The sequence below is a fragment of the Paramisgurnus dabryanus genome, chromosome 15 (genome assembly GCF_030506205.2).
Source record: "Paramisgurnus dabryanus chromosome 15, PD_genome_1.1, whole genome shotgun sequence".
Taxonomy (NCBI): Eukaryota; Metazoa; Chordata; class Actinopteri; order Cypriniformes; family Cobitidae; genus Paramisgurnus; species Paramisgurnus dabryanus.
The window spans coordinates 378,285-403,632 of NC_133351.1; the positions used below are offsets into that span (position 1 = coordinate 378,285).

The window sequence follows — 25,348 nt, forward strand, 5'->3', positions numbered from 1 at the left end:
ATACATTTTTTATCCTTTGCATCATGTGAAAGCCGTTTATTGATACGATGTTCAGATTACAGACAAAAGAGGAGAAACACCAGCTGTGTGTGAAGAGTCACGTGATACGAGATGTTCCTGTAAAGCTGTGGTCACACTAGACTTATTAATTTGGCTTCATCCATTTGTGCTTTTGAGTAGAGAGAAAGATCACAGTGACATGTAGGAATTGTACTGGTCACAACCAGGGATCTAAATTAACTTTTTTGATCACCAGCCAATGTGAAGAATTTCCACTAGCCAAGTTTCTGGTGAAAATAGAGAAATTATGAGTGACACTGAATGCATTTGATAATTTTATTAACATTGTTGGCATGAAGAACATAAAATGTAAGAAAGGGACAGCACTCACAGTTGCAGGAAAGCATCTTTTGCAGCGATTTTTGTGTGAGCATATCAGTGAACACCCCTGACCACTCGGTGAGTTTCACGTCTTTGTAAACGAAAGTTTAATGCATTTTAGGAAGGATTGTTCCAGTGCACCATTAAACCCATTGTAGAGGTCTGAGCTGAAACACAAACACGCGAAAATTCTCAGGGCAGCCGAAAATGTCAAAATTTCAGTCAAAACCATTCTATTTGACCATAAACAATCTGAAAACAGGGCTTTAAGTCTAAAATACCGAACTTGTCCTTTAATAAAGGCAAAGGTCTGTGTTTATGTCCTTGTTTCCATAAAGTGTGTGTCTGTGTTTAGGTGCTACACTATCTTGTGGTGCAGAAACCGGCTGATCTGATGAGACATCTGCTGCCCTGTGTCCTACATGCTTCTTTTCTTAAAATAAAGGATGAAGGTTTGTGTAAAACACGTACACGACACGGCACCTCTGAACAATCAGTGATGTAAAAATGCCGTATATAAAATAATCATTCTTTCAGAGTCGACCGAGGACATCCCGTCTGTGCGTAAAACCATCCAGCAGGTGACGGCGCAAGCCAGCAAACTTCTGCACCAGCCGAGTCCTGACATCAAGAAACTGGAGGTGAGGGTCTACTCAACCCTAATCATTACATACTAGTCTCTTTACTTTTATTACTACTCAATTTGTTGCTGTGAATAATAAAAGATTAGTTCTTCAGTTGAATATAGACGGTTTCAGCAGTAACAACATAAACAAACGGCTTTCGTGGTCAACACGTAACTTCCGGTAAACTCAGAAAGTTCAGAATAAATAACAACAAAGTACTTTTAAAGTAGTTTATTTATATAACAAGCTAAATAAACAACAAGTAGATTACCTAGGAAAACAAAATATTTGTTATTTTCTACGAGGTATTTGTTTTAAGAGTTGAGTTTAGCAACTAGTCAGACTATTAAACAAACAGAAACCCGAAGTTAAGTTCCGACCAGACGCGTAATCGCATCACCGCACGTGCGTCCGATGAAACGTCTATAAAAAATTTCTAAAGCCACAGGGAGTTTGCAGGTTTTATTTCTTGTAGAGTTTTTGTGATTTTTCTTGTGAAAATAGTGTTTACACCTGTGGTGATGTGTTATCAGGATGTTATTAATCAGATGATGTCGCTGGAGGCCGTCATCGCTCGTGCTCGCTCACTCAAGGCAAAGTTTGGCGTCGCCGGCCCAGAGAAAGACGACTGTGAGGAACTGGAGAGGTAAAGATTTACACTCAAACCTCGCTTGACATGAAAACGGCTCATGTACTTTTATTTTCTCCGTCCCCTGCTGTTCACTTACAAGTTTGTACCTAAAAAGTTTCTGGTGTTTTAGTTAGTCATGAGCAATTTTCTTCTTTTATGTGACTTCTGTGTAATCACTCTCTACTTTAAAGGTCTTCTCCTTCAATAATGTCCTCAGTGTGAATCTTCATCGCATTGAAACAGATTGGTAAACGATTTAAATCTGAAGTGTGCTGCTCAAACTGTTGAGAAAACATCAGACATTATAATGCATATATATATCAGTAATGATGTACAGTATAAACAGGTTGTTTCTGTGGAGTTTAGCGTTTGTGTTTGTTTCGTGGAGTGTGGCACAAATCTAACGTCCTGCTGTTCATAGGCATCATTCATCTGTTGAACTTAAATGGATCTTCTTTTTAAAGTGCCGCCCCAGTGGAGGAGAGGGGAGGTGCTGAACAGAGTTTGGTTGACAGGGGCACGAGGGCATGTCAGGAAATTCTCCTGATACTCGTTAGTTCCCACGGGCCACAGCAGGCCGGTCAGGAGAGACACAATAGCTTCATTAAGACGAGACCTCGAGCTACCCGCAGGAAGAGTGTGTGTCTGTGTGTGTGTGTCTGTGCGTGTGTGTGTGTGTCTGTGCGTGTGTGTGTTTGCATGAGCAAACTTCATTTGTTTTTTTCTGTATGTTTGTCTCAGGTTTGTGAGCTGTCTGTTAGAGGAACCAGAGGTGTCTGTTATTGGTGCAGGTCGAGGTCCCGCTGGCAATATCATCCATAAGCTTTTCGTCGGCTCTCAGCGGGTAAACACGCATCACACACGCATCACACACGCATCACACACACTCTCTGTCCCACAGTGCTGCTGGATTTGTAGCTGCCACGTTGCCGTCTGTTTTTAAATGTAACGTGTGAAAACTCCCAGCATCCCTCTGATGCAGTACTGATGTCTCTGTGAATATACTGTAGATCCTTCAGCAATCTCAGACGAGTGCAATGACATCTCATACGGCTTTAACAGCATGAAGATTGTCTTTTAATATAAATTACAGATCAGCTCAAGCTGCTATACAGGAGCTTGTTTTTGCTCTTTGTCATAATGAAGTAATGAATGAGATCCAGCAGATGTCTCGCTTTGATTTAATAGAAGAATGTGACAGAGAGGTAATTAAACACGCTGGTCCAGAGATTTCTGTCAAATCTGTGAATGTGTTTTGAATCACCTATGAATGTTTCCTCAGCCTCCATAATCAAGATGGGATTTTTATTCTCAAGGTTTTGGTCTTTCTTTTATGCTGAGCTTTTTCAAAACGCTATCCCAGGTGGATCAGTTTTTATATTTTCTTATAGTATGAAAGCGATGGCCTATTAGTGTAGTCATGTGATGAAGACTGATAAAAAGATTGATCTAAATCTACTCACACAGATTAGTGTCGACTTTTATTACTGTGATATTAAAACTGTACACACCTGAACTGTGAAACATCATCACTACACTGATCTTGACGCTATGTTTCTTTACATTACAATCATATTTACTTGACACCGTTTACACCTGATTTTATGATCTTCAAATAAATCCCACTACCATCTAGCCATCTAAGTTGATCTTATTACAGTATATGTACAGTGGGATCACGTCTCTATAAGGCCACTTCACACTGGTCAGACAGACTCTGTTGGAGTCTGTCTGACCAATGTGAAACCCCTGTTGGCAGTTGTTGGATCAAAGTAAATGAGACTTTAGAATGTGGTTGTCTGTTGGTGTCTGTTGGAGTTGGTAGTTGTCTGACCAGTGTGAACTGGCCTATACACAGCCATGAGTTATAAACAAAATCTTCCTCTAAACAGAATTAAAAAAGACTGAATGCTTTAAAAAATAGGCTTCATTTTCTTTTTGCAAAATATAATAATTTCAGCTGTTAGGAAATGACATTTCAGTCTATTTAGAAACAGCTTTTAAAATACATTAGATCATTACAAAAGTTTTCTTTCTGTTCTGTTTTACAGTATATTTACATGTCATATACTGTATCTTACTGTTTATAAATATTAGTCATTTTCATTTCTGATATCATTCACAGGATGCACTTGTGCTTAATGTTTAAATTGTCATTCTCAGTTATTTACAGTTAAGCAGGCTGAAAATATGATATGAGTGTAAAAATGTCAGATTTAGCAGCTTGTTTGCTCAGACGTTCATGAGATGCGCTCAGAAATAAGTGTAGCTCACACAAGTTTATATAAAGTGAGAAGAATTTGTTGCCTGGATTTGCCCACCACCATCCGTCTGCGCTACGAGCACTAAATTATAGCCTGTGTGTTGCCAGGCTGCAAATAGCAAGGCAATAATTATCCCAAGCATCCCCATGTAAATCAGGGCTTTCAATGAGGTGAGCTTTCCAGGAGAAAAGACACAGACAGACAGACAGACAGACAGACAGCGCCGGTGATGAGACAGGAGAGAGACGTGTGCTGTGACTCTGTTTTACTGATTTCACTGTGTTTTTATCCTGAAACCAATAAAAATCCAAATCATTGTTTCTTTATCCGATTGCTTGCCAACTTTTATTTGTCTCTTTTAGGAATGACAGAGATCGTGTTGAGTGCATATCCGGCTCTCATTTTTTTGCATGTGTATAAAAGCGCGTCAAGATTATTTTAGGACCCTTTTAGGCTTTTTTTAATAAATCAGTGCAAGCATCTACTGCCCCCAAACAGATCTCTTTTCTGTAATGTGACTTCTGCTTTGATTTCTCAATGGATTGTTTTACTGTAATTCTTTTGATTAGATTTAAATATATTTGATGTATATGAGGATATAAGGAGTTTTGATGTGAGCCACAATCTCAACATTTTTCAAATCTTCTGATTTAGTTTTGTGTTTTATTTTGTTTGTTTGTTCTTCTCTCCTTCTGCCTGTCTGTCGTTCTTGTGAAGTTGGCTGACTGCAGTGATGAGGTAAAACACATTGACAACAGTTTGTCCAGATCAACACGTTTACTCTTCACAGGGTTCATCTCAGTGCTGTGCAGATCTCGCTCGACGACCACCGCTTTATTTCATGAACATAACACTGCATCTTACAAGTGTTTTCTGCGGAGGGTGCTGTTGTACATACAGTACTGTAGCGTTCAGGCTTTTAGTTTGCAATTGTAAAATGTAGTCAGATATATTTCCAACAAATAAGCTGATTTGTTACCTTTTTACCTCTTAAGTGTCCTGATGATAAAGTCTACACAGTTGATTGATGATTTGTTGATGTGTGTGATGATGACTGTAGATGATGTACTCATGTGTGCAGGCCGCCCTGTTGTCTCCAATGGAAGAGGAAACTGCTGGAGTTACAGATGACAAAAAAGCCGTTGTGGATTTTCCAGCCCCTGCCGGACGGGAAATTCTGCTCCGCACCTGCGTGCCGCGGCCCGCCCCGTATTCCAAAGCCCTGCCGCAGCGGCTCTTCTGCGTGCTCACGCGGGAGGAGTTTCGGCTCGCCGGGGCCTTTTCCTCCGACACCTCTTTTTTCTAAACTCATTTGATCGTCTGTTGTTGCTGAACGCTTTTAACTTGGTTAGTTAATTTAGTGACGTGGGACACGAGTTAAAATAAGAAGTAAACTTTTCCAGAGTGGTGATGCAGACGCTTCTGGTATTGTTTGCAGAGGGTGAGGGTTGTCATCACCTCTGGTTAGATGTTAAAATGGTTTATTTGTGGTATCACACATGCTTACAATAATAATAATAATAACTTCCCCACTGTGTGCTTGATGGGATATTCTGAGCAGGACTTTTACAATTCATTTACAAAGCTTTGCCTTAGGAAAACAACACACCAGCCCGTGTGTTTAATGACAGTATAAGTATAACAACACCCACAGACACACATATTATCATTCATTCATTTATCCATTAAATAAAAAGAAAAACCACTGAAGAAGTGAGTGACATCCGTTCAGTGTCAGTCTATCATTCAGAAATGTCATCACGTGAGCTTTATGGGCCAGATATCCAGACATGTCTGTCCACCTGTGATGAGATTCTGATGATTTTGTCAGCGATCGACAACAAACTTTGTGTAATGTCACGGGAATGAAAACAATAAACTCTCTGAGCATAAACTTGTCTCATGTTTTCATGTTTGCCTCATTAACGCCTTGTGCCGCTCGCAGTGTTTTAATTGCACTGAAGTCATTGAAACGAACGCTGACGTTAATACATGCAACATTACTTTCAGTATTTATATTTAAAATCAAGTTAGTGCTTCACAAGCGATTATGCAAGAACATTATTGAACAGTTAAAGGTCTATTTAGTTTTTGCTTAAGGATCTTATAAATAACTCTCTAAATGTCAAGAGTAATGGCATCTTTTTCTGTCACAAGGCCCCCAAAAACTTTATTTTTACCACATTTAGTTGAGTGCCGGTCGCGTTTTTCCCTCTACAGTCGCAATGGAGAGACAGCTTGAGATATGATTGGCTTGGCACAATGCATTTCACAGCTTGAACGCTGTCTGCTGGCACGTTGCCGTACACAGAGATTTGCTTCTAACACTCAGTGCGGCGCTTATTGCTTGTTGCCATGACGACATCCAGCACCTCCTCCATCTTCAACCTTTCCCGCTTCCCGCTTTTTTCTTGGTCTTTTTCATTTCGCATTGGCACACACATGCGTGTTTAAGAGCGTCGTGGGCGGCGGGCCGTACGCACACCCACCGGTCTCTTCGGGAGGATGGACGGGTTTTTTCTCAAACGTCTGTGGAGGATGGAGGTCTTGTTGTTTCGAATTCCCTTTCTAAGGGCCGAACCGCGTCCAAAAACACAGAGCTGGTGATGCGGTACGTTAAATAAAAAGAGCTTCAGAAACTTTGCATGCTAGCCAAACAATGTTACCATAACTTTGGAGCAGTGGAGATTTGCGAACCAATTTTTCACAAAGTTTTTGCTCTACTTTAGGACTGCATCCCCGCTCAGCCTCGTCTCTCTCACCCTAAGCCCCGTGAGCCGCACAGACTCTCATAAATCAACTCTCTCTTCTCGTGGCTCTTATGAAAAACCGCGATCAGGGAAAGACAGATGCAGGCCGGGTGACGGATAGTGCAGTGATTAACTTTGTGCTTTTACCTGGACGGATGGTCAAAGATAGTCGAGATTGAGATGAGGCTTGATGTTTGAGTCAAAGCTGCATAAAAACAAGAAAAGGTTTTAAATTCTCAATGTCTAAAGGTTTGTTGGTTGGTGTTTTAGACGAGCATCTGAGCTTCTTTTTTAAAATAACATTGCTTTTACTTTAGTGTTGATTTGAACAGGTCACTTATGGTGTCCTCGCCTTGCAAACGACTCGAGTTTTCAGTTTTCTGGGGGCAGTCGTGATAAGAGAAGCAGGCTTGTAAGTCGCTGGAATCATCTCTGGAATAAGCTGCTTTCTTGTGATTGTTTGACAGTTCACAGATCCAAGCGTGTTTCTGCTGTAACTGTTAACACTAGCTGTAATTAAAATCAGATACCTTCATATGATTATAGGGATATCATAACTTGCTTGGTCAGTATTGTAAAGCAAATGTTAGGTCAGCACTGACCACAGTGTAAATCTGTTTCTGTGTGTGGGAAGTGCTATATAAAATAATCTAAATCTGCTTTTGTGCCTCAAATACAGACTCCCACATGCAATCGATTGCGTAAGCTTCTGTTTCAAAATCTTTTTCAAAGCACAAACTCTTAGGGAACGATCCGCTTGTGCACACAAACATTTGGTCATAAATGACTAGTAGCAGAATTTTGACCTAATTTTGAGCATCACACGGCCCATGATGGTGGCATCACTCTTAAATGAATTCGCAGTAGCCTCTTTCTGTGAGAGCCAGACGTACAGATTAGTGTCAGGATTAAATGATTTCTGAATAAGAGCAGATAGGAGTGTGTAGGTGGTGCTCGGTTCAGCTATAACACCTTAAGCGAATTAGAGACCTTGTATTGCGAGCAGCTTATATTTTCCATTATACAAGACAAGAAATAGCATTACACGCCCGATCCCATCCGAGAGTTTTTCATGACAGGCTGCCCTTGATGGGCTCTGTGCGATGTACAGGTTTTCTTCTATCCGTCTGTCTGTAGCAGAATTAAGAGCAGGCGTGGGCTTGTTGATTAATTGATGGTCATGGGACATGGACGATCTTTTGGAATCTGACTCCTAAGTGCTGGCGCTTTTGTTTTTCAGTTCATTTTGAATATGCGCTCTTTATTGGCTTACAAGAGAAATGTTTTACATGAAGAAACTGTGATAGAAAGAAAGAGGGAGACAGGATGTTTTTTTTTACTTTAGTGCTGTAGTTCTTACTGTATGCTGCTTTGCTAAAGTTTTATCTCTGTTGTCCTCACCCAACCCCTACACACACTTGGAGATACATATGCCATGAGCTTGCCTAATATGCTTTCAGATGAAACCATCATCATGCGGTTGAGTGAAGACTGTGTGATATGAGATTGACACTGGTGTGCAACTTCCCACACCGCTACCAGAAAAACAAAAGTGCTTCAGTGTCCCGAGCCACCCATTCACACAGTCACACGGCTAGGGAGGGGAAGGGTTTGCGCGAGTGTAAATGTTGGCATTTCAAATCGGTTTCATGACCCGGTGGGCCAATTCACCTCTTTAGACACGGACACCCCAGGAGAAATGGAGCTGCAGATATTGATCTTGCTTTTGGGTTCCAAAGCTAGTAATTAGTTGGACTTTTCGCTGGAACACAGAAAGGCCACCAAAGACCAAGTGCTTCCGAATGTGAATGATTTTTTTGTCCCTCACGTGCATTTGTCCTACCTGCCTGAGCATAAACCCGGCATGTTCCACAGTGGTTTACATGGCGACAATGTTGACAGCCCACAATCTCTAATGCACAGTCCTAATCATGGTCTGTACGATAGTGTTTATGAGCCCAGCTTTTCCACTGAGATAGAAGGGTTTGCCAACCATTGATTTCTGAGATGATTTATTTGGGGAGCTCTGCAGCAAAATGGCAAACAGAGGCAGTCCTCAGCACTTAATAGTGCTTCTAAAGAACCCACTTTGCCTTTAAAAAGTGTCAAGGCCAATCTTATATCCCATTAGATCATGTTTGCCTTAACCCGCTTCCTGCACCCCACCAACACTTCAAAACAGTATTTTGTATATGTGTGTGTGTGTGTATATATATATATATATATATATATATATATATATATATATATATATATATATATATATATATATATATATATATAAAACTTCAAATCAGTATTTTGTGTGTGTGTATACATTCAAACACACACACACACACACACACACACACACACTCATAGGACAGTTAGCCGTGTAATAAGCAAGATAGTGTACATTCAGCGGATTGTTATTGCAGAACAAATCCCAACAGGGTGATCAGGACTCTAAGTTTATAAGACTTACACTATCCCTCACGTAGACTAAATTTATTAATTAATTTGAAGCGGCTAAATTGTAATCCAATTTAGTCTTATTACTGTTGAAAACCTCTTAAATATTAATGTAGGAGGCAGTTTTATGTTAAAGAAATGTGTTTAAAATAAGTAATAATACACTTGTACAAATTGTTTGTAGCTGAAGATGAGGATGTTAAGATTATTATAATGCGTGATCATCTACTGTTTACATTCTGTGGTTTTCTCAATATGAAATATGTTAATCAAACTTTTAATGTAAAAATTATTAACGGATTTTCAATTCCATTTTCAATTCCTCCTCTACACCAGTGGTCACCAATACTATTCCTGGAGACCTACTGTAATGCAAACAAGCCACTCTGCTCCCTCCTCTACGCGAACCCCCCGCTATGCTCCCTTCTCCACGCAAACGCCCAGCTCTGCTGCCTTGTACAAAAATGCCCTGATCTGCTCCCTCCTCCATGCGAACGCCCAGCTATGCTCCCTCCTATGCACGAATGCCCAGCTCTGCTCCCTTGTACAAAAATGCCCTGATCTGCTCCCTCCTCCATGCGAACGCCCAGCTCTGCTCCCTCCTATGCATGAATGCCCAGCTCTGCTCCCTTGTCCACACAAATGCCCAGCTCTGCTCCCTTGTCCACAAAAATGCCCTGATCTGCTCCCTGCTACACAAAACCACCCGCTATGCTCCCTTCTCCACGCAAACGCCCAGCTCTGCTCTCTTGTCCACAAAAAATGCCCTGATCTGCTCCCTCCTACACACACACCCCGCTATGCTCCCTCCTCCATGCGAACGTCCAGCTCTGCTCCCTCCTACACACGAATGCCCTGATATGCTCCTTTCTTCACGCAAACCCCCCGCTCTGCTTCCTTCTGCACACGAATGCCCAGCTCTGCTCCCTTGTCCACACAAACGCCTTGATCTGCTCCCTCCTCTCTACGCGAATGCCCAGCTCTGCTCCCTTCTCCATGCGAACGCCCAGCTCTGCTCCCTTCTCCACGCGAACGCCAAGATCTGCTCCCTTCTCCACACGAACACCCTGATCTGCTCCCAGCTCTGCTCCCTCCTACACACGAATGCCCTGATCTGCTCCTTTCCTCCCTCAAACCCCCTGCTCCACTTCCTTTTCCACGCAAACGCCCTGATCTGCTCCCAGCTCTGCTCCCTCCTACACACGAATGCCCTGATTCACTCCTTTCCTCACACGAACCCCTCGCTCTGCTTCCTCCTCTACGCGAATGCCCAGCTCTGCTCCCTTCTCCACGCGAACGCCAAGCTCTGCTCCCTTCTCCACACGAACACCCTGATCTGCTCCCAGCTCTGCTCCCTCCTACACACGAACGCCCTGATCTGCTCCCAGCTCTGCTCCCTCCTACACACGAATTCCCTGATTCACTCCTTTCCTGACACGAACCCCCCGCTCTGCTCCCTTGTCCATGTGAACCCCCCGCTCTACTCCCTTGTCTATGTGAACACCCAGCTCTGCTCCCTTGTCCAGATGTCACAAGGTGACGATCTTTTCGGGGCGGAACCAAAAGTTGGGAAAGTTTGGTTCCGCCCGGATGTTTCCGTCCAGACCGGAGAACAGAAACACCGGACATCCGGCCGCTTTGCGAAGGCTGTAATCAGCCGATTGTTTACAGCTGTGCATAGTTAAAGAGATCGCCGGGTAATTGGACAACTGGAGTACATGGAGGAGTATAAAAAGGGCAGCTAAATCACAGTTCGGGAGTTCGGGCACGAGAGGGGGATCGACGCGGGGAAAGCTCCTCTGCCTAGGGCAGGAACAGTACGAACGTACCTTTTGAAGAGCCCGCAGGCTCTGTTGATCCGGGCTGCGCTCGGAGCGCGCGGAGAGAAGACAGGAGCTGCCTGGGGCGAAAGAAAGGTGATACGTGGTGGAGAAAAGGAGCACCCCGAAGAGAGCATTGTGCTGACAAGTCGTAGTGTGTGCTGAGGAACGGAGCTGTGCTCGTTGCTAGACGTGGTGGCTGTCTATATTTCTCTCTCTCCATTTCTCTCTCTCTCGTTGAAGTCTGCGGTGGACCTGCTAGAGTAAAAAGGAAAATCCTATGGGTAAACGGAACTGTGATCTAACCAGCACTTTTGAAGGGGCAAAGCAGGAAGAAAATTGACTTTGTTGTACAACGTAAACAAAGGCTATCCGCTGTGAGTATACATTTTGGTGTGGAGCTACTTGCAGAAATTAACCTGTGAAATCGTTTTGGAAACCTCCAGCAGAAGGAGGGCGGCCCTACCCCTAAGACAGCGTGGTGGGCGAGCCGTTAGGAGCGTCAATCTAAGCAGCCACAGCACGAAACATTATTCTGGTCATATTTCCATCGCCCTTATCTCAGCCCAAGCGAAGTGGAGGACGCCGGGCGTTTTCCTTGTGTGTACACTTGTAGTGTGGTGAGTGAGACTTTGCAATTAATAAGCTTTTCACGTTGGAGTGGTGCTGTGTATTTGCTGTGGGTTGCTGTGTGTCTTGTCAGAAGAAGGCCCGCATCATCCATTCGTCTACTGGGCAGAGGACGGAGAGGCTAACGACCTCAGAATTTACCGCTATCACATGCAGTGTGCTGTTTTGGAGTGCGAAGGGACGCAGACCAAGAGCTGTCAGTGACTGTGAGTAGAATATTGGAAATATTCGTGGTGCAAACTTACCTGTGTCTGTCTTTGTCGCAGAGTCAGAGGCGAAAGGGTCCGCCGCCTGAGAAATACTCGAAGTCCAAGTAACAGTGTCTTTGTGTCCTAGTGGCCGCCTGTGGAGAGAAAGGAAAACGAGAGTGAACCATTGGAGAACAGACTGTGTAACGTGATACCTACCCAGAGAGCTGTAAACAGCAGAGCCGGCGAGAAGTATTCGAAGTCCAAGTAACAGTGTCTTTGTGTCCTAGTGGCCGCCTGTGGAGAGAAAGGAAAACGAGAGTGAATAATTGGAGAACAGACTGTGTAACGTGATACCTACCCAGAGAGCTGTAAGCAGCAGAGCCGGTGAGAAATACTCGAAGTCCAAGTAACAGTGTCTTTGTGTCCTAGTGGCCGCCTGTGGAGAGAAAGGAAAACGAGAGTGAACCATTGGAGAACAGACTGTGTAACGTGATACCTACCCAGAGAGCTGTAAACAGCAGAGCCGGCGAGAAGTATTCGAAGTCCAAGTAACAGTGTCTTTGTGTCCTAGTGGCCGCCTGTGGAGAGAAAGGAAAACGAGAGTGAACCATTGGAGAACAGACTGTGTAACGTGATACCTACCCAGAGAGCTGTAAACAGCAGAGCCGGCGAGAAGTATTCGAAGTCCAAGTAACAGTGTCTTTGTGTCCTAGTGGCCGCCTGTGGAGAGAAAGGAAAATGAGAATGAACATTAGGAGAATGGACTGTGTGAAGATACAGCTGGTGGTGGAGGAGAGCCCAGAGTGGCCATTATTTTAAGTTCCCCGTTTTCCCTTCCCTTTATATCTTTTTAAGTAAATTAAATAAAGTACCTTTTTAATATTATGCTTACCTTGTGTGTCTGGTCATTGGGGTGGCTTTGGGAATCTCCTCGAGGTGGAGAAAGGGGCGTGACCTTATTCACATCTGGGTCCACCCCTACCTGTGACAGATTTGGCGTAGTCGGCAGTCCACCTCGGGTTGAGACCAAGGTCCCCCAATGGCCTACCACATTTTTTTAAAGAAAAGCTCCCATCAACGCTCTATCAGTCCCCAAACAACGCGTTCTCGGGACGAGAACGGATTGGCGGGGGAGGATGTCACAAGGTGACGATCTTTTCGGGGCGGAACCAAAAGTTGGGAAAGTTTGGTTCCGCCCGGATGTTTCCGTCCAGACCGGAGAACAGAAACACCGGACATCCGGCCGCTTTGCGAAGGCTGTAATCAGCCGATTGTTTACAGCTGTGCATAGTTAAAGAGATCGCCGGGTAATTGGACAACTGGAGTACATGGAGGAGTATAAAAAGGGCAGCTAAATCACAGTTCGGGAGTTCGGGCACGAGAGGGGGATCGACGCGGGGAAAGCTCCTCTGCCTAGGGCAGGAACAGTACGAACGTACCTTTTGAAGAGCCCGCAGGCTCTGTTGATCCGGGCTGCGCTCGGAGCGCGCGGAGAGAAGACAGGAGCTGCCTGGGGCGAAAGAAAGGTGATACGTGGTGGAGAAAAGGAGCACCCCGAAGAGAGCATTGTGCTGACAAGTCGTAGTGTGTGCTGAGGAACGGAGCTGTGCTCGTTGCTAGACGTGGTGGCTGTCTATATTTCTCTCTCTCCATTTCTCTCTCTCTCGTTGAAGTCTGCGGTGGACCTGCTAGAGTAAAAAGGAAAATCCTATGGGTAAACAGAACTGTGATCTAACCAGCACTTTTGAAGGGGCAAAGCAGGAAGAAAATTGACTTTGTTGTACAACGTAAACAAAGGCTATCCGCTGTGAGTATACATTTTGGTGTGGAGCTACTTGCAGAAATTAACCTGTGAAATCGTTTTGGAAACCTCCAGCAGAAGGAGGGCGGCCCTACCCCTAAGACAGCGTGGTGGGCGAGCCGTTAGGAGCGTCAATCTAAGCAGCCACAGCACGAAACATTATTCTGGTCATATTTCCATCGCCCTTATCTCAGCCCAAGCGAAGTGGAGGACGCCGGGCGTTTTCCTTGTGTGTACACTTGTAGTGTGGTGAGTGAGACTTTGCAATTAATAAGCTTTTCACGTTGGAGTGGTGCTGTGTATTTGCTGTGGGTTGCTGTGTGTCTTGTCAGAAGAAGGCCCGCATCATCCATTCGTCTACTGGGCAGAGGACGGAGAGGCTAACGACCTCAGAATTTACCGCTATCACATGCAGTGTGCTGTTTTGGAGTGCGAAGGGACGCAGACCAAGAGCTGTCAGTGACTGTGAGTAGAATATTGGAAATATTCGTGGTGCAAACTTACCTGTGTCTGTCTTTGTCGCAGAGTCAGAGGCGAAAGGGTCCGCCGCCCCCGCGGTCTCTACAAAGGGGCGCCCCTGTCCAGGATTCGATCGCCCTACGGGCAGTGGAGATAGGGCAGCGCTCGGCCCGGTGAGGTGGTGTGTGACCTTCGCCCCTCTGCTGACCTACGGAGGAAAAACCATACCTACCCAGAGAGCTGTAAACAGCAGAGCCGGTGAGAAATACCCGAAGTCCAAGTAACAGTGTCTTTGTGTCCTAGTGGCCGCCTGTGGAGAGAAAGGAAAACGAGAGTGAATAATTGGAGAACAGACTGTGTAACGTGATACCTACCCAGAGAGCTGTAAGCAGCAGAGCCGGTGAGAAATACTCGAAGTCCAAGTAACAGTGTCTTTGTGTCCTAGTGGCCGCCTGTGGAGAGAAAGGAAAACGAGAGTGAACCATTGGAGAACAGACTGTGTAACGTGATACCTACCCAGAGAGCTGTAAACAGCAGAGCCGGCGAGAAGTATTCGAAGTCCAAGTAACAGTGTCTTTGTGTCCTAGTGGCCGCCTGTGGAGAGAAAGGAAAACGAGAGTGAATAATTGGAGAACAGACTGTGTAACGTGATACCTACCCAGAGAGCTGTAAGCAGCAGAGCCGGTGAGAAATACTCGAAGTCCAAGTAACAGTGTCTTTGTGTCCTAGTGGCCGCCTGTGGAGAGAAAGGAAAACGAGAGTGAACCATTGGAGAACAGACTGTGTAACGTGATACCTACCCAGAGAGCTGTAAACAGCAGAGCCGGCGAGAAGTATTCGAAGTCCAAGTAACAGTGTCTTTGTGTCCTAGTGGCCGCCTGTGGAGAGAAAGGAAAATGAGAATGAACATTAGGAGAATGGACTGTGTGAAGATACAGTTGGTGGTGGAGGAGAGCCCAGAGTGGCCATTATTTTAAGTTCCCCGTTTTCCCTTCCCTTTATATCTTTTTAAGTAAATTAAATAAAGTACCTTTTTAATATTATGCTTACCTTGTGTGTCTGGTCATTGGGGTGGCTTTGGGAATCTCCTCGAGGTGGAGAAAGGGGCGTGACCTTATTCACATCTGGGTCCACCCCTACCTGTGACACACACAAACGCCCTGATCTGCTCCCTCCTCTACGCGAACCCCCCGCTATGCTCCCTTCTCCATGCAAACGCCCAGCTCTGCTCCCTTGTCCACAAAAAATGCCCTGATCTGCTCCCTCCTCCATGCGAACGCCCAGCTCTGCTCCCTCCTACACACGAATGCCCAGCTCTGCTCCCTTGTCCACACAAACGCAAAAAATGCCCTGATCTGCTCCCTCCTCCATGCGAACGCCCAGCTCTGCTCCCTCCTACACACGAATGCCCAGCTCTGCTCCCTTGTCCACACAAACGCCCAGCTCTGCTCCCTTGTCCACAAAAAATGCCCTGATATGCTCCCTCCTACACACGAACCCCCCGCTATGTTCCCTTCTCCACGCAAACGCCCAGCTCTGCTCCCTTGTCCAAAAAAAAAAAATGCCCTGATCTGCTCCCTCCTACATATGCTCCCTTCTCCATGCGAACATCCAGCTCTGCTCCCTCCTACACACGAATGCCCTGATCTGCTCCCTGTTCTACGCGAACACCCAGCTCTGCTCCATCCTACACACGAATGCCCTGATCTGCTCCTTTCCTCACGCAAACGCCCCACTCTGCTCCCTTGTCCACACAAACGCCCTGATCTGTTTCCTCCTCCACGCAAAAGCCCTGATCTGCTCCACGCGAATGCCCTGATCTACTCCCACCTCAACACGAACGCTCCCATTCTACTGCCTCCTCTACACAAGCACCCTGCTCTTATTTTACTCTTTTCCACCAGCACCCTTCCTCAGTATCTTGGCAATGTTGCGGCTTCCTGGGGGAATGGATCCCACGCAGCTTCTAAATGTTTATCTTTTCGCAACACAAAGCGCCAGATAGCAGGAGAGAAGACGCTGTTTGTACCCCTCTTTCTTCCTACATTTTCCTTTTTTTGAGCCTCTCTCTCTTCTGCAAGCATCCTTCCTGGCTACTGTGGTCACAGAAATCCATGATATTTTCACATGCAGGTTTTTTGTAGTTTATGTAGAGGGTCAAACATAGCAAAACATAAAGTCATCAACTTTTATTGATTTTATGCTCTGTTCTCACCACAGATTTAGTCACATAGATTTATTCTTTGTGTTGTTTGGAGCTGCTGTCTGATTAATAAAAGGAGATGGTCTAAGACGCATTCCAGACAAAACTGGACAAGCGCAAATGCAACCTGTTTGGTGAAGCCACACATGTCAGCACTTTACTCCTTCCAAACGTAAAGATGTCAAGTAATTGTAAGTTAGCAAGGACAAAAGCAAACAAACAAAGACGACACGCTTTATAGAGCAATGAAATTATGCAACAGAAACTTTCTAGAACCAATAAAATAGTACAATTACACTTGCATATATTAAACAAAGAAATATTAACAATTTTTTGTTAGACAAAAGCGTTTTGTTCAGTGCTTTTCCTCTGTCATTATCCTGTCAATCATTGAGCTGTCTCACTCCCCTGTTGTTCTGTACCACGCGCTGCAGCTCGAGCTGGACCGAGAAGACGCGTGTCCACCGCCCAACATAATAAATGCTGCCTTTTGTTGCTGAAGTATCGCTGCAAGTTTCCTAATGCTAAATAATAAATAGTTTATTAGCTTTTTGCTTGAGAATAGAATGTTATTTCTATATAAGTGTAAATGGAAAGGTTTTAGCAAATCAGGTAGCTGTCTGATCAAAGAAAATGCCTAAAGTGACCAGGTGTAGAAAGGCCCTGAGATGAGCGATAAAGACCTCCAGAAGATGTAAGTGGTGGGGAAAATGTTTTAATTACATCGAGAAAGGAAATGAACGTGAACCTCTAGACCTTCTCACTGACATTTAGAAATCGCTTACAATCATTCTCTGTCTCTCTCAAACTAAGTCATGATAAAGACCTCATTGAGAGCCAGATGTGAATTCATGTAACATAAATATTAATATTTATAGAAAGAGCTGGGGCTTGTTTTCACACTGTCTGTATTAGATTCGCACAAGTTCACTGTCTCTCCAAACAAATGGAGGATCTTTGGTTGTTTAGGAGTTGTTTAGCTCACAAAGTGAGGTTCTTGCTTACCTTTCAGGTTCTGTTTTAATCTGTCATCATCTGTCAGTTTCAGGAGTGTCAATGAGTTTGTTATGGATCGTAGGTTCATACTGGATTGTTGCGCCTCTGCAAACAGCTGATTATTTAGAGCATGAGTTTTTTCCAATGTAAAACGTTTTTTCCTGAATCCTGCATATGACGTCCAATATCTCATCAAAACTTTGAATTTACTTTTCCTTAGAACCTCAACACCACTTTTTATATGAAGAAAAATCTTTTCAGTGTTAGCGGGTTTGATCCCCAGGGACTCCATGCACAGAAATAACAATGAAATGTGGCACAGCATGAAGCGGAGTTACAGTGCAGGTGTGCATTATTTTCAAATAATTCAAAGGATCGGAGTCAATTGTTCCTCTTATACCATGGTTACCACAGATGGTGATTATTTTAAGACATCTGACAGGTCAGGTGTGCGGTTTACAGAAAAATAATCAGAATAATGCATTCAACAGACCCGTGGTATGATGATAAATAAATATATGTACTTTGAATAAAAGCATCTGGCAAGTGTAAAAATGGGCAAGAGTCAATATGATGAAGGTAGAACATTAGTTCATCATTTTTGCTCTTATAATTAATTGTAATTGTAAAATGTTATTGACACTTTGACATCTGACCCCATACAGTGTTGTGTATTAACATATATAGGGTCAAACATCACAGCTTGTGAAGTCATACTGGGTGAAATCAGGTCTGTGTGTGTGTGTTTTGTTTGTACACTGGTGGACAGAATAGCTGATGTGTGAATTGATTTGGGCTATAGAGAGACACCAATGTTTCCCCTCTGGATTGTTTTTGACAGCAGCTTCTTTTGTGAATCTCACACATTAATCCACACATTTGGTGAACTCACTGAAAGTCTTTGCATGTATTTATAGACATCTGTGCTTTTGTTTTGTTGGCCATTGAGACTCAAGGGCTGTTGAAACACTCAGAACCGCTTAACATTCAACACATAAAACTGCAAATATGATTTTTAAGACTGATTTTCACAAAACTTAAGAAGTAAGTGATTTCTTTATTTTATCCGAAATACTGAATAGTTGTGCAAAAAAATGCATTAACCAATGAGGAGAAAGTCCTGATGTTTGCAAATCCTTTTGCACTTTTATTAGATCATTTGTGGTACTTCGAGTATTAAACTTGTGTTCAGACCAGTGGCGCCCGGTGACTTCTTTTTTGAGGCTGCATGAATGTGAAGCTCTTCATGTCAAATATGAGTTTGGTGCATCATGTGAACCTATGTGCATCACGGATCAGGTCAAAATAAGTGCCTGTTGCAGACTCTTCAAATGGGTTTATGATAAAAGAGACGCTTGCGTTTGCCAAATACTCAATCTCATGTGTAATCAGAGTTAAGTGTTAAGTGAGTGTCTTGTATTTTGTGAATGTGAGTGTCTCTTTTATCATAAACCCTTTTAATGCGTGTGCAGCAGGCTTGGATTTTGACATGATACACATAATTTTACATGACACAACGAACACACATTTTGAATTCGCTCCCCTCCGAAGAGAAGTCATCGGCCGCCACTGAACTTTATTGTTCTAAATTATAATACAATACAATATAATATAATAATTGTATTAATCTAATCCTGGTGGCAACGAGGAATTTTCTACAAAATACATAAACATAGCCAAAGTGGAGTCAATCTGATCTGAGTCTAAGTGACTATTAAATATGTAATGGGGTGGTGTGTAGAGATCGTAAGTCTCCAAAACTTGTAGCTTTTTATATCTTAATTTTTCTTCTGTTGAGAGATTGAACATGGGTTTTGATCGTGGTAAATAAGACCGGCGTGAGCTGTCTCTCTATGGAGAGCCCCTGCTAGATCATGTGACTGAAAACTATCAATAGAAAATGTTTTATGAGAATTCTGATTGCTGTGCATCACTGTTCATTATCATGCAGAATTCATGTGCATGTGACCGTTTGTCTATTTTCACTCCAGAGTTGCACAAAGGTTTCATCCAGACATTCGGAAAATTTTGTGCCTCCTTCACCCGTAAACAAGTACTTTGATGGCCCAGAGATCTAGTTGTGCATCAAGCCGTGCAGCTCGGTCTCCTCCTCCGCGGTTTGCGCTGCTTTATCCACCCACCAACCATCCATCCGCTTTTGACTTGGCCTGGGAGAATTACGGCATTCTTTAGAGGACCGGATCCCAGCGAGTGGGAAGTGAAGTCAGCAGCGAGCCCTCTAATGACACACCGACACCCACACTCACGTCCATGAGCAAATTTATCCTCACTAAAGAACAGCTCAGGCACGTTCCACTGCATACAAATGGCCAATCGATGCCGGTCACTGACTGACTCTGTACCCTCGCACCGTCATTCAGGGAGGGGTGTGTGCGCTTGTGTGCGTGCGTGTTGAGCAGTTAAATATCATCAGATCAATAAGAGTGACAGATGTTAGAAGGACATATAATAGTGACGTTCTAGTGTTTGATCATCTCATTAGAGATATAAGCCTCAACCAAGAGAAGATGCAGCAGCGTAATCCAGATCTGCAATGAAATCTCTTGATAAAGGTTTTCTCTATTGATTCATTGTTATTCTTTCGTCATTAGAAGGTCTCTGAAATGTATGGACTAAATAGTCCTGTATCTAAAAGCAACAGTATTGTTGTGTTTGGCCTGTGTTTGTATTTGAAGTGCAGTGGATTCTGGGTAATTCTCATGCATTGTTGCCAGATTTTAATGACACCTAAATAAAAAAGATTACCTAGTGAAAATTTCCTCATCATATATTCTCCCAATTCAAGATATCTTTAAGACATCTCACACACACCTATGGTTTTGATTCAGAGGACATTTCAAAATCCAATGAGTGCTTTTGGAAGTTTTGGGACCTGCACTATGCGGAGGAACCGAAGGGAGAATTTTCCCGTTTCTGTGACCTTATCCTGTAATTGTGCCACATATATCATGCCATGAGAAAGTTTGAAGAGAAGTTTGTGTGTGTTTGCTGAGCTCTGTTGAGTGTTGAAATGTCTTCTGCTGAGGGAGGACAGCACACAGACACCAGAGATAAAGCAGCTGCTGGCACACAGAGATTTTTATTGCATTCTGGGGTTTTTTAGGGGGTGAATCCTGTCAGCATCTCAACAGTGATAAGAGCCGCTGGGCGTTTGAAAGACACGGGCGTCAGCAGAACAGGAAATCTGTGGCGTTCATTAACGTGTGATTCGCACCACTCCAGAGGTCACGTGAGGAATCTCTGCCTGCATTTCTGTCTCTCTGGGTCATTAAGTCCATCTTCAGACTGTCCAACAGTGTCTTGAGCTCTGGAAAAGTAGAAAACGTTGCAGTAAAACGTGTTTGTCTCAGCTGGGAAGAGGCACATATGCATCTATAATAAATGTGTCCGTGACATTCACGGTGAAGATTGAGTTGCTGTGTGATTTCTGATGCTATATTATGATTGTTGAAATAGAGACATTATTGACATGTATTTATTTAAAAGATGATTTAATCCAAAGTGATTAACAAATGAAAGATTATTTGACACATTGTCAATAAATTCATGTTTACGTGTAGGACTACAGGAGGACTACATGTTTTTAGGGGTGAGTCAGGTAAAGGTGTAACGGGGGTGTTGTAAGGTTGTGGTGGACTCTGGCAGTTCCCTCCACCACAGAGGAACAGAATGAGGAAATGTTTTTGGGAGTGATTTGGTGCGATGGAGCAATCAGACTTCGCATATTAACTGAGCATATATTGCAGGATGGCACGTCTGTCTGCAGGAGTCTGTTGAGTTTCTGTTATCCTCCTGAAGGCCTGTGGCAGAGATGTGAATTTAACGTGGACAGCTACTGGTTCCCAATGGAGACCGATCACACGGGTTAATAAAATGTTAAATAATACGGTTAATAATCTTATACTAAAGGAGTCACATAGAGACTCTTCACCTCCAGTCTCAGCCATAATGGAGACCAAAGATGCGTCACTGATATTGATATGAATGGAGATGGAGTTAGAAGGCCGCTGTAGTTTCGAATCCCAGTAAAACGAGCCAATCACCAACTGTGAATCCTATGGGAGAGAGACTTTGCACATGCGCTGAATTGTTTGTCTTGTTCTTACAGGATCTGGAGGTGGTGCGATTGATGTGACTTCCTTTAAGGGACTTTGATTAGACACAGATAACATAGTTTATTTTATTATCAGAACTGAATCTATTTAATTTAAATGTTGTGTATTACTGCAGCCCAACACAGACCCCTTACATATGCTCTTTCTTTCTACTGTTGCATTTTGTTTTTGCATAGAATCCTTTTTCTAAAAGTAGTTTGTTAAATGTATTGTAATGTTATGTAAGCAATTTGTGATGAAGAACTGTAATGAAGAATAAAATGTTCCTGTAGCTGGTATAGAGTAATGAGTTATGAGGGCAAAGGTTTTGGGTTCGATTCCTAGGAAACGCATGTACTGATAAACCTGTGGCTAAACACATGAATGTGAATGAATGAAGTTTGTTACTGCTGTTGAATCATTCTGCTCACTTTGGTGTTTCTTCTCATCCTGAAGATCAAGACGCAGTCACTTCTGGATGTGCAGAACAAGGCACATCGCTCTTTAGACCATTCGTCAAGCTCTTTAATATGACCTTTAGCATCTAATCGCTCAAGACCTTTGCCATAACATTCATTCCTGGATTGAAGCGCGGCCATTGAAGTGAACCGAGAGAGTACGTGGACTTGAGGAAGGAGCGACAGACAGCGGAGGAGGTTGAGTGCCGCTGATCCAGACGGCTATTAGTGACCATTAGAGGCGGCTTTCTGAAGACCTCTTAGTGAGCATCACGTCATAGAGAAGATAGTATGCAAAATCTTTCTGTTTGCTGCACTTCTGGTTGAAGCGTGCAGGCTCCCGTGGGCACTTTGGAGGGCATCTGGAGGCGTTTACCATGTGTTAATTGGAGTCTTGCAGTAAGTGTGCGACACAGCGAGTATCTCTTCTCTCACATCTATGGGTGTTTTCACCTCCTGATGAATGACACTTAAAGAGACACCTTTCATTTGGTTTAGCATTCACATTTGTCTCTCACCTTTTCATCTCTCTCTCTCTCTCTGTGCAGCTTTTATTCAACGGTTTCTTCACTTTAGTCAACATGTTATGAAGCTGAATCTGATATTGTTTAACTGTAAGGAAACAGTAATTGTTACTGTAGCAACAATCTGACTCTGTTCTCCAACTTCTCTAATGATGTATATCGCCTATAGTAAGATCCCCAGCTCTCAGCTTTGTTTTGATGAAACATTCAACCTTATCAGTGATTTGATCCAGGTGATGCACGTCCAGCAGTTTTCATTTCATTTTTCAGTTCATTTGTAACTCAAATAGTTTTTAATCAATGTTACTAATTGAATTAAATTAGCAAATGACACGTTCTTAGGATATGGGCATATAAAGTGACCTAACAGTGGTCTATAGTTTTTGCAGTTGAAGGTTTGATGCAGTGCTGCCTTAGATAAAGAGATCAGATAGATTCAGGTCAGGAGTGCACCTATGATGCTGTCTGTGTACACAACATCTTTTTCATATTTAAGACACTTTCAAAAGGATGGAAGAATAATGCAGATCAAGAATATTTTATTATTATTTCATTTAAAACATTTTTTTCTATTCACGTCATACAATCTAGGGAATGTAGTTTAGAGAGAAAGGGAATGAGGTGACCTGAAGGCAAGATGTTCAGAAAATAAAGCAACTTCCCCCTAGCCGCTGTTCCTACAGTAACCATGTTTTTTTGGTTTTAACTGTAGTAAAACCATGGTTAATTTAAGGGACAATCACAATAACCACAAACATTAAAAATTAAATTCAGCTAAATCAGGTGTTGTGTGATGGATGAAGTGCTACTGTAAATAAAGTCATATAAAATGGACTCTTCACTGTTGGACAGATCAACCAAAATGATCTCACGGTAAGTCGTGTTATAGTCACGAAAAATGTGATTTATTTATTTGTGTCCATGGCACAAAATTTAGCTTTTTTTTGCCTTGAGCATGAATGTCTTTTTCGTGTAATTCAGCACGAAATTCTATAAATAGTTTTTTGTGTCCGTGGCATGACTTTCTTTTTTGTGTCATTTTATGTATTGTTTTCTCATTTTTTCCACCATTTTTAAATCATTGTCCCTTGGGGTTGGGGTTAGATTTGGGGTTTGGGTTAGGATAGTTTTAAGTATTCACTGTAAAAAAATTCTGTAGAAATTACAATGTTATTGCAGCTGGGTTGCCAGTAATTTACCGTAGATTTAAATTTATGTTATTTACTGGCAAGAGTTTGTTCAAAGTTAAATACATTTTAAATACAATTTAATAAGTCTTTATCTTTACAGAATAAAACTATACAATAACAGCCTCATGCAAAGCATTCTGGGACCCAGAAATCATCATCAACCTTTTTCTGTTTTTTGCTTTAGATTTTGTTTCCCAGAATGTTTTGCTTGATGCTGTTTTTTTAGTTTTACTCTGTAAAGACAAAGACTTGTAAATGTTTAATGTTCATTTAACTTTGAACAAAATGTTGCCAGTAAATAACATAAATTTAAATCTACGGTAAATTACCGGCAACCCAGCTGCAATTTCTACGGATTTTTTTTACAGTGTTGGTTTCTACAAGTTTTTCTTTGGCTTTTAAAATGATTCTTGCCTGGAGTTGGGGTTTGGGTTAGGATGTCTAAAAATGTAACAGAAAGTGATTCTAACCCCAAGCGATAATGGTAAGAAAATAGGAAAAAACTGTTAGAAAACAATACATAAAATTACATTCAAAAAAGACATTAATGCTCAAGGCACGAAAAAAAGCTGCATTTCATGCCATGGACACGGATAAATTCATCAAATTTTTTCATGACTATAACATGACTTTCCGTGAGATCAGTCTCCTATCAACAGCTACTGTAGGCAAAAGAGTGACTCTGTCTCAACAAACACTGAAAAAAAACAATTGACCAGCTGCTTCTTAAAATGATTAGCCTGGGTGCCAGCCGATCTTAGCCCCGCCCACAACATTTTGAGGAACGGGAAGATCGGTCTGGAGTTTCACCGTTGAGTTGCTACTATGCTCGACCCAAAGCTGGTCGAACCAATCAAATTGTCAGGGCGGGCTTTATATGATGATGGACAGATGATCAGTAACGTAAATCAACCACGTCACCAAAGAGCGCGTGTGTTGAATCTGTTGTTTACAACGAAATGGCTGCCGCGGTAGAAATCAGATGTGTGGACTCTGACATTGAGTCTGTTCTAAAAGATATCGACAGAGCATTGATTTTAAAAGAGGAACAGAGAAACGCGAGCAAGGCATTTGTTGATGTTTTTGCCGTCCTACGGGATTCGACAAAAGTTGTCGCACTTATGAAAGATCAAGTTAAAGAAGCAACTAAAATGGGTATCACGGCGATGCAACTCGGTGTGCACGACGAGATGGATATAACAAGCAAACGTAATGGGTATCGTCGTGGATGAAGTTCAACTAATGTACAAATGGTAAGAGATAGTCTTACTGTATGACTTAATGTGATATAAATGAAATGTTGTAAACATAGTAGGTGTTGATGTACGTTCGCAAACTCAGACTTGTAGTGTGTGTCGTAGCGAAATAACTAGCAGTTCGGTCAAGCTGCAAATACGTCATTTCAACATACGTCTCACACCCCGTTGCTCTGATTGGTCGTAGGTCTATCCAATTGAGTGCAGAGGCATTTTTCGGTTGAGACACGCCTCATAATTATAGCTCAATGGAGCGGTATCAGACTCAAATTCTGACTAGAATTGAGTATGACAACGTCAGGCTATAAAATGATGTGAATGAGAGAGGACCTGGAGCACAAGAGGTCAGAGCGTTTGTCTTGATAAGATGTTCAAGAATCAATGCTGCTGCACTTTGTCATGTTGTACTAGATGAGATTCATCAACTCTGATTCCCTCATTACCACAAACTGATTTAATGGATTAAAGTAACATCAATCTATTAGATGTGTAAAGAAACACAAAAAGTGATGACAGTGAGATGTACATATTTACTGCCAAATAAACCTTCTCCCCGCAGCTCCTTAGTTTCATCTGCAGGTCTTCACACATGGATCTGGGAC

General features: G+C 42.8%; 1 protein-coding gene across 3 annotated transcripts in view; it reads left to right on the forward strand.

Annotated features, from left to right (window-relative positions):
* rab3gap1 (RAB3 GTPase activating protein subunit 1) overlaps positions 1-5,808 on the forward strand; it is a 30,091-nt gene extending 24,283 nt beyond the window's left edge. For 2 of the 3 annotated variants that reach the window (XM_065252467.2, XM_065252469.1), the window contains 6 exons: positions 737-833; positions 919-1,022; positions 1,541-1,653; positions 2,380-2,482; positions 4,620-4,640; positions 4,984-5,808. In XM_065252467.2, coding sequence (XP_065108539.1) covers positions 737-833; positions 919-1,022; positions 1,541-1,653; positions 2,380-2,482; positions 4,620-4,640; positions 4,984-5,208 — 663 coding nt within the window. In that variant the 3' untranslated portion in view covers positions 5,209-5,808. The remainder of the gene's footprint in view (positions 1-736; positions 834-918; positions 1,023-1,540; positions 1,654-2,379; positions 2,483-4,619; positions 4,641-4,983) is intronic. The other variant, XM_065252468.2, reaches the window with a different exon arrangement.
* Positions 5,809-25,348: the final 19,540 nt, after the last annotated feature.